The sequence below is a fragment of the Callospermophilus lateralis genome, chromosome 6, assembly GCF_048772815.1.
Source record: "Callospermophilus lateralis isolate mCalLat2 chromosome 6, mCalLat2.hap1, whole genome shotgun sequence".
Lineage (NCBI taxonomy): Eukaryota > Metazoa > Chordata > Mammalia > Rodentia > Sciuridae > Callospermophilus > Callospermophilus lateralis.
The window spans coordinates 132,622,546-132,633,969 of NC_135310.1; the positions used below are offsets into that span (position 1 = coordinate 132,622,546).

General features: G+C 39.4%; 1 protein-coding gene across 1 annotated transcript; it reads left to right on the forward strand.

The window, feature by feature from the left end:
• The first annotated feature begins 2,064 nt into the window (after nucleotides 1-2,064).
• Nucleotides 2,065-10,155, forward strand: Zkscan4 (zinc finger with KRAB and SCAN domains 4). Its single transcript, XM_076859092.1, has 5 exons — nucleotides 2,065-2,778; nucleotides 3,931-4,060; nucleotides 6,100-6,182; nucleotides 7,317-7,440; nucleotides 8,430-10,155. Exons 1-5 carry the CDS (start codon nucleotides 2,359-2,361, stop codon nucleotides 9,287-9,289), a joined length of 1,617 nt encoding a protein of 538 aa, XP_076715207.1. The 5' UTR covers nucleotides 2,065-2,358; the 3' UTR covers nucleotides 9,290-10,155.
• Nucleotides 10,156-11,424: the final 1,269 nt, after the last annotated feature.

The window sequence follows — 11,424 nt, forward strand, 5'->3', positions numbered from 1 at the left end:
TTAACAAACCAATAGCACGTGGGAAAATGAATTTTAGAATATATCCGTTTGTATAGGAAACCTATAACCTACAACAGATGTGGCATATATTTTCTGTAAAAGACCAATATAGTTTAGGCTTTGTCAGCCAAGAGGCAATGTGGAGGATATTATATAAATACCTAGTTTTTGTGTTTTGTTTATTGTTTTGTTTGTACTGCTGAGGATGAAACCCAAAATCTCATGAATTCCAGGAAAGCGCTCTACCATGGAGCTATGATATACTGATAGCAAGAGAAAATACAAATTTTCACACATTTTTAAGATAGGTGAAATATAATTTTTTTATTCAGAATGCAATTAAAATACAGGTTTTTTTTTTTTTTTTTTGTAATACAGTTTTTCCAACAGGAAGGATGAATTTTATTTTTTTGGTACCAAGGATTGAACTCAGGGGCATTCAACCACTGAGCTACATCCCCAGCCCTATTTTGTATTCTATTTAGAGACAGGGTCTCACTGAGTTGCTTAGCGCTTCACTGTTGCACTGTTCACTGTTGCTGGCTTTGAACTTACAATCCTCTGTCTCAAGTCTCCCAAACCGCTGGGATTACAGGCAAGCACCACTATGCCCAGCATGAAATTATTTTTTACACAAATAACATTTTGTTTGATTTTTACTCTTGGACAGCAAAAGCAGCCATAGACATGTAAATAAATGGACCTAACTCTGTTCCAATAAAATTTTATTTATGGAAACTGAATTTTATGTGGTTTCATATGACACTAAGTCAGGGTGAGTAAACTACTGTATACAGATAAAAAATGGTCCATTCCTCATTCAGGTCATACAAAAGCAGGCAATGAGTCAACTTTGGTTTGTAGACAGTAGTTTACTCACCTCTGACTTGGCCAAAAAAACATTAGTGCAAAAGGTGTGCTTGGGAATAAGAATAAACACATATCATGCATTTTGGAGGTGAGAGGATTTTATTTTTTTGTGTGTTTTATTTATAGATAACAAATACTAACAGAACACAAATATATTTGAAGAACTTTAAGAATTAGGTACAGTTTTGGAAAACAATACTTTGCAATTATTAAGAAAAGAACCAGATTTTGAAAGTTCAGCTAAAATGAAATTGTTTTTACATGTAACATTTTACTATCCTTCTCAAACTTTCTCAGAATTGTTGCCACAGCAACAAAAAGCTGACTTACAGACACACCGAGAAGTTAAATTTAAGTTATCAATATCACCTAGCTGATGAATGATAAAGTCAGGATTACTCAGTTGACCTGCTTTGAGAGCCTGTATATCTACCCACTGTGCTAGACCATGAATAGGGTCTGGAAAGAAACAGGAAGGAAGAAAGCAGGAGGAAAATATGTACCTAAAGCAAGGGACTAGAGAGTCTCTGGAAGCAGAGAGCAGCATAAGCCTGGTTACATGCCATGGAAACTGAAATTGGTAACCTGGAGAACAGGCTATGGAAAACAAAGTGGTAACCTGGTGCTGGGGGAGGAAGTTTCTGGTTACTTTTTCTGGAGTTATCTCAGTGGCTACATTGGCAGTTCACTGCCTAGAATGTGTTAAGGATTTGTGAGGGGATGAGGTCAGGGTGGGAGAGCTTTCCTTCAATTTACTGTTTTTTCCCTCAAAGGGAGGAAGGTGGCAGACTAAGGGAGGTGTTGGTGGAGCCAGGACCTGAGGCAGTCATTACTCTGAAACAAGTGCCTGGTGATGTGTTCTGCCTTTCTGATGTTTCTAAGGAACAAAAACTCCTACCAGAGTTCTGAAGACTCTAGGAAACACTGCTTTCTAGCTGTATTTTAGTTTCAACTTTATGCCAGGTTTTTAGGCAAGTTTTACATCAGAAAGAATTGAGGACCCCAGCAGCAACCTTTAGATTTTAAAGATTCTTGTCCTATTTCTTATGATTCACGGTATGCCATTCTTTCCTTAACAAACTTCCCTTAAGTGAGGGTAAAGACAGGATCCCTAACGGGTTAATTCGGAGACAACCACCGAGAGGAATTTCCTAGAGAGCCCAGGAAGTGGCTTTGATTCCCCGCGAGGCTTCCTAGACCCCAGCCTCAACTTCTCTCGTGTGTCTGGACAGTGTTCACTTTCACCCCAAGGACATCCTTTGAGAATATTTATTGTGGGATTAGGGTGGGGTGTAGAGGAGTATGCTGCACAAGGCACGAACTACTGGAGAGATCTGTGCAGTTGCGCCTCAGGAAAGATCTGGGCCCCTGGTATGAGTGGAGGGAACCATTTCCAGTTTTACTGGCAAATAGTTCCCATCTTTCATGAATTCTCCGAAGATATTCAACGGGAGCTAGAGTGTGATTCAAGTACTGCCTTTGCTCGGGATGGCTAGAGAACGGAGAGAAAAAACTGCCCTGGAAGCCCACTCTGCAGAAGAGCAGATGGGGATTCTGACTGTGAAGGTGGAGAAGGAGGAATTCACCTCGGTTACTGAGGAGAGCGCACCCGGTAGCCTAGCCTGGGGCAAGGAATGTTCGCGCCAGCGATTTCGTGCTTTCTGTTATCCGGAAGCCTCAGGCCCCAGAGAGGCGCTGAGCCGGCTCCGGGAGCTCTGCCGACAGTGGCTGAGGCCTGAGATGCATAGCAAGGAACAGATTCTGGAGCTGTTGGTGCTGGAGCAGTTCCTGACCATCCTACCTGGGGACCTGCAAAACTGGGTGCGGGAGCAGCATCCAGAGAGCGGGGAGGAGGTGGTGGTTCTGTTGGAGTATTTGGAGAAGCATCTGGATGAACCCACACCTCAGGTAGAAAGAAAAGGTTTAGTATCTGAGAGCTGTGGTCTGTGCCTTCCTGAAGATCAGAGCGAGGTGTATTTCTTTAAGATCACTTTTTGTATTGTGAGCCTCCTTATCGATATTCTGAACCCTTTCTCAGAGTATTTAAATACATAAAGAAAAATATAAAGGATTACAAAATAACTCAGTCATATCGATACACAGTTAGCAAATGATTAAACATCCAGTAAAGCTATATATGTGTTTTTTAAACTTAAATGTGCTAAATAATAAGACCTATTTTGATGACAAAGTCTTAGTACTGCTTATGTCGCATTGGCTTGTTTAAATGTTACATTTTTCTTAGAGACTAGTAAAAAAAAAAAGACCAGTTTTTTCCTATACAAGTTCACAGACCACTGGGTTTGAACTTGTTAAAAAATGGATGAACTTTTACCTCCATCTTCTCATCTGTTTTACAATGTTTCCTCTTTATCTTTTCCAGTGTTCTTGTGCAAATTCATTCAGAGCCTTCAGTTATCAGGAAACCAAGTTTCTTTACTTGGATCGATTCCACTCCACTGAGCTCTGTAACAGTGACAAATCATCTGGAGTCTCTTACATTCTTTATAAAGAATGTGGGAAATTCTGGGCGCACATGAGAAAGAAACTTGAAAACTAACTGCTGTCTGGAAGAAAATCTGCATTTAACAAGGACATACTGTGTGTCAAACTCTGTTGAGTGGTTTGGCCTACTATAATCTTATTTAATCTTATTTACTAGTCTCCTAAGCCCCATAAACTAGATACTATTATCCAGATTTTTTCAGGTAAGAAGAAATATTAGTATTCTTTGAGAATTTAGCACCAGATTCCAAACAGTTTCATAAAAGCACAATTGCATATAATGGGGGAGCACAGAGTAATGGTTAAGATTATGGGCTCTTGAATTGTTCTGCCTGAGCTCCTGTATTAGCATTGCTGTTTATAAATTGGGTGTCTTAGGTGAGCTACCTAAACTGGACCTCAATTTTGTAGTCACAAAGTTCTAGCTTGTAAGGTTGTCTGAATTAAGTGGATTAATATTCATAAAGGTCTTAGTGCCTAGAAAGTAGAAATAACATGTAGAAGGCATGATAGAAATGCTTGATGAATGACTTTCAGCCTCCCGGTGGTCACCAGGGGCAAGAACTGCTCTGTTGCAAGGTGGCATTGTTGACACCAGTTCAAGAATCACAAAATAGCCAATTCCAACAAATGAAGGCTCTGCTCAAGCATGAATCTCCTGCATCCCAGCACTTACAAGACAGAGGTGAGTATTATTTTCTGGGCTGGGTTGTATGAATCTACTTTTTTTTTTTTTTTTTTTTTTTAACTTTGTAGTGCTAGGTGCGTGCTAGGCAAATACTCCACCACAGACCTACATTCCTAGCCTTGGGCTGTATGAATTCTAAAGACTTGATTCAGTTCCTTATACCCACTGACAGTTACTCTTTTTTTTTTTTTTTTTGGTATTGGGGATTGAACCCAGGGGTGCTTTACCACTGAGCTACATCCCCAGTCCATTTTACTTTTTATTTTATTTTATTTTGGGAAGTACCAGGGATTGAACTCATGGGCACTTGACCACTGAACTACAAACCCAGCCCTATTTTGTATTTAATTTAGAGACAGGGTCTCACTGAATTGCTTAGTACATTGCTTTTGCTGAGGCTGGCTTTGAACTCATGATCCTCCTGCCTCAGACTCCCAAGCTGCTGGGATTACAGGTGTGAGTCACCAAGCCTAGTCCTTTTTATTTTTTGAGGTAGGGTAACAGTTGCTGAGGGTCTCCTTAAATTGTTGAGGCTGGCCACAAACTTATGATCTTCCTGCCTCATTGTCCTGAGTTACTTTAACTACAGGTGTGTGCCACCATGACTGACTGTTGATGTTTACTTTATATGCTGATTACTGATCAACTAAAACAGGAATTTTAAACAATAGTAGAAAGTTTTCCTAACCAAACCTAGACATATTAAATAAGACTTCATTAAACTTGGCACCAGGAAAGAATTTATTTTTTAATAACTTAGTGATCTCCTTTCATTTAACATATATTTATGGAGACCTTTTTTATAATAGTCAGTGTTGTTAGCACTGGGAATAGAGTCATCAGTGAGACCAAATTTTTGCTCTGGTGGAGCTCATATTCTAGTAGGGAAGATAAAAATGAATCAATAATATAATTTAAGATATTCACAAGTGCTATGAAGAAAATAAGGTAGAATTTGTAAAGCCAACTATAACATTCCAGAAATGGTAGGACTGTTGCAAATTAAAGAGAATACATCTTCTAAATATAAGATTTGTAATGAAAACAGGGTGAAAATAATTTATCAGGAAGCAACTTTGTGTTCTAGGGGGGTCATTCAGGCAGGTTCCCAGAATGTACAATACTTAGACTTACCATTCAACATATAGTCTTTATTTTTCCATTCAACATATAGTCTTTATTTCCCAACAGAAGTTTTGGCCTAAACCAACTCCTTTTCTGAATCTTGCAGTGTTCACTTCTTATAGGGAAAGTGAGGTTCCTCTCTACTTCTCTGTCTTCTTTATGGGATTAGCCTTATTTTACTCAGTTTTTCAGAACCTAAGAGGAAAGTACTCTAATACACACGAAAGACAGTTTAACCAAAACAAAAAACAAAAACAAACAAAACCCCTTTTCTCTTCCCATCAAAACTCAAGACCAAAATGTCTAAAAATGAAAAGCTTTGTTTTGGTTTTATATTGTATTCACTTTACCATTCCTCCCAAGAATTCTGCCCATGTTTTTTGTGTGTCTGCAGGAGCATACCAGAACTCCTTAGGCCTTTGCACTTTGGAAAGGAACACATTGTATAAACTTCTCAGCAACAATTTCCTAACCCAGTTTTTTTTTTTTAAATTTTGGGGTACTAGGGATTGAACTCAGGGGCGCTCGACCATTGAGTCATAGCCCTAGCCCTATTTTGTATTTTTTAAAAAATATATTTTAGTTGTTCACAGATCTTTATTTATTTTTATGTGGTGCTGAGAATTGAACCCAGTGACTCACACATGCTGGGCAAGTGTGCTTCCACTGAGCCACAGCCTCAGCCCCCCTATTTTGTATTTGAGACAGGATCTCACTGAGTTGCTTAGCACCTCACTTTTGCTGAGGCTGGCTTTTAACTCATGATCCTCCTACCTCAGCCTCCTGAGCCCCTGAGATTATAGGCATACACCACCCTGCCCTGTTCTAACCCAGTTTTTGATCTTAGATTCCATAAGGCAAGGAGGCTAAACACCAGGGTATGTCTTATCCAGAGTTTCTTTCTTTCTTAGTTCTCCAGGTTTCTGGACTTTCTCAGGGAATCATTTGCAGAGAAGATACCCCAGTGGCTGCCAGATTCACTCCACAGTCCCAGGTGAGTTAAAAGCCCTCCCCTTCCTGATACTCCACACACTTTACTATTGGTAGGCTTCCTATTAGGTTCCTCTTTCCCCAGTTCTACCCTACCCCATTCTAAATCCACATAGGATTTGAGTTTTCTCATCTCATCATTGGTTAATATTTGGTGCCCCCTTAAGAGGCTTTTCCTGTTTTCTTACAGGAAAGGGTTCTCTGTGCTTCCCTTTTCTTTGGTTAGCCCCTTCATCAGTGGGATTTTTTTCTTCAGCAACTAAATATTTCATTGTGATGGTGGTTTGTTTTGTGGGGTGTTTTGTTTTGGCAGTGAGGAGGATTAAATCAAGGGCCTTACACATACTAGGCAAGTGCTCTACCACTGAACTACATTCCCAACTTTGTTTTTTTGCTTTTTTATTTATTTATTTATTTTTGTGGTGCTGGGGATTGAACCCGGGGCTTTGTGTGTGTGAGGCAAGCACTTTATGAACTGAACTATATCCCTAGCCCTATTTTTAATGTGGTACTGGGGATTGATCCCAGGGGGCTCTACCACACCTATAATCCCCAGCCCTTTTTATTTTTTGAGACAGGGTCTCATGAAGTTGCTGAAGCTGGCCCTGAACTTTTGATCCTCTTGCCTCAGCTTCCCCTGTAGCTGAGATTACAGAGTATGTCACCACTCCCAGAAGGAAGATTTACTAAACTTAGATTTTCATTTCTCAGTCTTTAATGTCCTGCTTGAAGTACTCAGTGTTTGCAGAGTTTTTGTATTTTTTTCTTACCTCAGATCTAGATTTCATTGTATTTTAAAAACCATTAATGTAAATAAGCCCTTACGTGCTCCTTTACCAAAGCATACCACACATCTTTTGGAGAGTTTGGATATGGTTCTACTCCTTTTGTTTTGCCCCTTGTTTTCCAAACCTTTTCACTTTCTGAACTGTTTAGATATTTATATGAAAGTACTTACATCAAATGTAATTGTTTCTTGCCTTTGATAGTTCTTTTAAATAAAGATTTTATTGAGATAGGGTTAGGTAGGCCCTTTTTAAAGAGCTCCTTTAAAGAATTATGTCTGTTCTTTGCAAGTATCCTGCTTTGGGAGTGATTATAGGCAAGAAGTACTAAGTGGGATTATTTATTGTTTTAGAGGATGCTGAAAATGGAAAATGTGGCCCTGACCTTCTCTCCTGATTGGACACAGCTGAATTCATCTCAAATGAACCTCTACAGAGATGAAAGGCAGGAAAACTATGGAAACCTGGTTTCCCTGGGTAAGATTAATAGTCCCTAATTTTTACTAAGGTATCTTTTTTTCTCTTTCATTTTGTGTATTAGAATCTACCGGATTGTTAGAACGTGTTTGGAGTATGTTTGGTTTCAGAACCACCATTTCTGAACCCCTGTTGATGGTCAGATATATAATTAACTCCTAAACCTCTGATCCTTGCTTTCTTTTCTATCATGTCAGTATTCTGGTCAGTTTAAATGAGAGGAAGTAGATATAAACCTTGGCACAGTTGTGGCTCAAGTAGGTGCTCAGTAAATGTTGATTTCCTTTGAATTTCTAGCCCTGACAGAGGAGAAAACCTGAAGGGCCTCTTCAGGAAATGGACCATTGAGTCAAACAGTGTGAAAGTTAGTAGTAACCTCAGACATTGACTACAGACTACACCTTCTTAGAGGTGAGGGTGAAGAAGCATAGAGGGTTATCCGACTTGTCAGAGGTCACACAGCTCATTGATGGCACAGCAGGTGCTCTAACTCAGAACTCCCAGCACCAATGCCTATTCTGTTTGGGGATCCTACTTCTGCCCGAAATAAGAGCAGAAATAACAACTTGTATCATTGATCAGTGATCAATTTCTAAGTTTCTACTTTTGCTGTTTGTTACAGAATATTTCAGAAATCCTTTTGCTTGGTCTGTTTATGATTGCCTTCTGCTCAGACCTAATCCTGGGTCTATGACTCTGCCTTACTATTCTTTCAAGCCTCCACTCCATAAATGCTCAATATAGTACTTTGTTTTTGATACTCTTCTTCCACTTTTTTTATTTCCAGTTGTCCCCTTCTTTCAATGGCCCCATTTCCATTCTCAGGTCTCTTTCCTCTCCAGCATTCCTTTTCCTCCATTATTCCCACCCTTATTTTTGAACTTAAATTATCATCCTTGGCAAGCATATAACTCTGTAATTCTTGCCTCATCACTTTTCATCACAGAGCTTTGCTCCTATAATTAACAGTTGTTGGCTTGTTGTTTCAGGTAGTAAAATACAGGCTACAATTCAGGATTTGCCTCCAGCAAAGGAAGATCTAGAAAAGCCTGGGCAGAAATTGTACCATCTTGGTGAGGACATTGCACAGATCTCTGCAGGTGCAGAAGCTGGTGAACAGGATGAGGGTGGGTTGCAAAGAAAGCAGAAAAATGCCACAGGGAGTAGGCGACACATTTGCCATGAATGTGGAAAGAGTTTTGCTCAGAGTTCAGGCCTGACCAAGCACAGGAGAATCCACACTGGAGAGAAACCCTATGAGTGTGAAGACTGTGGGAAGACCTTCATTGGGAGCTCTGCCCTTGTCATTCATCAGAGAGTTCACACTGGTGAGAAGCCATATGAGTGTGAAGAATGTGGCAAGGTCTTCAGTCACAGTTCAAACCTTATCAAACATCAGAGAACTCACACTGGGGAGAAGCCCTATGAATGTGATGACTGTGGGAAAACCTTTAGCCAGAGCTGCAGCCTCCTTGAACATCACAAAATTCATACTGGGGAGAAGCCATACCAATGCAAGATGTGTGGCAAAGCCTTTAGGCGTAATTCACATCTTCTGAGACATCAGAGGATCCATGCTGATAAAAATCAGGAGCCTGAGCATGGAGAGGCCTGGGAAGGTCACAGTAGGATGGAAAGCCAGTGGGAAAATGTTGGAACTCCTGTGTCTTATAAATGTAATGAGTGTGAAAGAAGTTTTACTCAGAATAGAAGCCTTATTGAACATCAAAAAATCCATACTGGTGAGAAACCCTATCAGTGTGATACATGTGGAAAAGGCTTCACCCGAACTTCATACCTTGTTCAACATCAGAGGAGCCATGTAGGGAAAAAAATTCTGTCTCACTGACTATACATGCCAAAGTTGGGGCTTATTTGTAATTCAACTGAAGCTAGCCTGGAGCACTACAGAAATTGTAGGCCAGGGCTTTATTTACCAGTGCATCATCATGTGTTAGAAAACAATCTGAGATGAATTATCTTCCACATTCTAGAAATTGGTTGGAACCAAACTTTTTTGAGGAATGTTGTCTGGAAAAGGTAGACTTAAAGTGTTTTGTTCTTACCTAATGGACTTAAATGGCCTTCCAGAAAAGCTAAATGCCACAGCAGTATTTTTGTTTTCTCCTGGATGGATAATTCTTAATCTGGGGGGCTACTGCTCTTACCATTCATTTTCCAATAATGAATCCATGAGTAGGTCAGGTTCATGAGGTCTTTTACCCCTCATTGTGCCTTGCATATAGGTGCTAATAAATATTGACTGGATGTACCTGTGAAATGATCTGCATAGCTCTGGAAATCTGTGTCTAGATTTCTGAGAGATTTGTAACTAATGCCATTTGTGTTTGTGTCTGATTCTCAGATCTAGATTCTGGGTCAATACTATGTATTTGTGCCAAGTATATAGTATTGCCAGATTTGGGGTGGGGGAATCCATATTTCTTCATGAGGATAGTACTAATGGTAAGAATGCTTTAAACAACTTCTTAATGATTAAGATATTGGGAGATGGCTTCATCCATAGAATTGTATTATTGCAATCAGGTTTGCTACTCTTTTGCGTTCAGGTAAATAAAAATTAATTTATCAAGTCAGGTAAAATGATTATGAATTTTGATGTAAATTCTCTAATGTTTAACATCTTCTTTGTCACCTTTTACATATCTTGGGCCTAACCAAGATACCCTGTATATCCTTCTCCCCCTACTTAAAGTCAACTACACAAAGGCTTATGACAGCTAAGCTTAAACTTCCTCCAGGTCAGAGCAATCTCATTAAATACTTATAATTATTATTTGTGGCTTCAAAACTTCCCTGTGGGATGGGAATAGGAAAATTGGATTAGTGGCAGGTTATATGAATAGAAACCCAACTGTAGGTAGAAGCACATTGAGAATCTTGAGCTTCTAAAGAAAAGAACTCTACAATATCCAAAGAATCAACATATGAAATCAAGACTCAAAGCTGTGAGTTAAACATGAGAAACAAGACTTTTGTGATATCCCTTATTTTCCACCCAAGTCACCTCTGTTCTTCAAAGACTGATATCATCTTCTTAGGTGCTTAAGTATATCACTAGCCTCCAGCCTTGCCAGACTATGTCATAAGTGGATTCTGCTTCTGATAACTGCCTGACCATGTTTTATTCACCCAACAGCATAGTGTTCATGTCTGTTCTCAAGTGCCATTTCTGGATTCCTGCTCTGAAGTACTGCAGGCTGATTAGGTACTTTCAAAACAGAAGGGCTCTTCATTTAATAATCCTCTATTATCTTTCGTTGCCTTTATTATCCCCCATTTTAGTCCAATTTAAACTTCTTTAGTTTCCAAATCTGTAGACTTTCTCTACTTAATCTTGTCTAGCTTTTTAAAATTTCATTTTAAAGTAACCTTACCAGCTGGCCATTTCCTTTTGTCTTATAATCTTTACCTTTTCTAAATTTTTGCTAATCTTAGAATGACTTTTAACATTCAAATTCATTTTTTTAAATAACATCTTCAGTGCTAGGAGTTGGGTTTAAAAATACATGAAACATTCAAATTCATGATGGGCTAGTGTTTTAGTCAGCTTTTTCACTGCTATGATTAAAAGATCTGACCAGACAAATTGTAGAGGAGGAAAAGTTTATTTGGAGGCTCACAGTTTCAGAGATTTCAGTCTATAGACAGTAGGATGCATTCCTTGGGATTGGAGGTGAGGCAGAATATCTTGGTGGAAGAGTGTGGCAGAGGGAAGCAGCTCACATGATGATGATGATGATAAGAGAGAGAGAGAGAGAAAGAGACTCTACTCTCCAGATATAAAACATATTCCCATAGCTATGCCCCCAATGAACCAATTCCTCCAGCCATACCCCACCTGCCTCCAGTTACCACTCAGTTAATCCCATCAGATATTCACTGATTAGGTCATTTCTCCTCCAAACCTTCTTGTACTGTCACACATGTGAGTTTTGGGAAACACCTCACATCCAAACCATA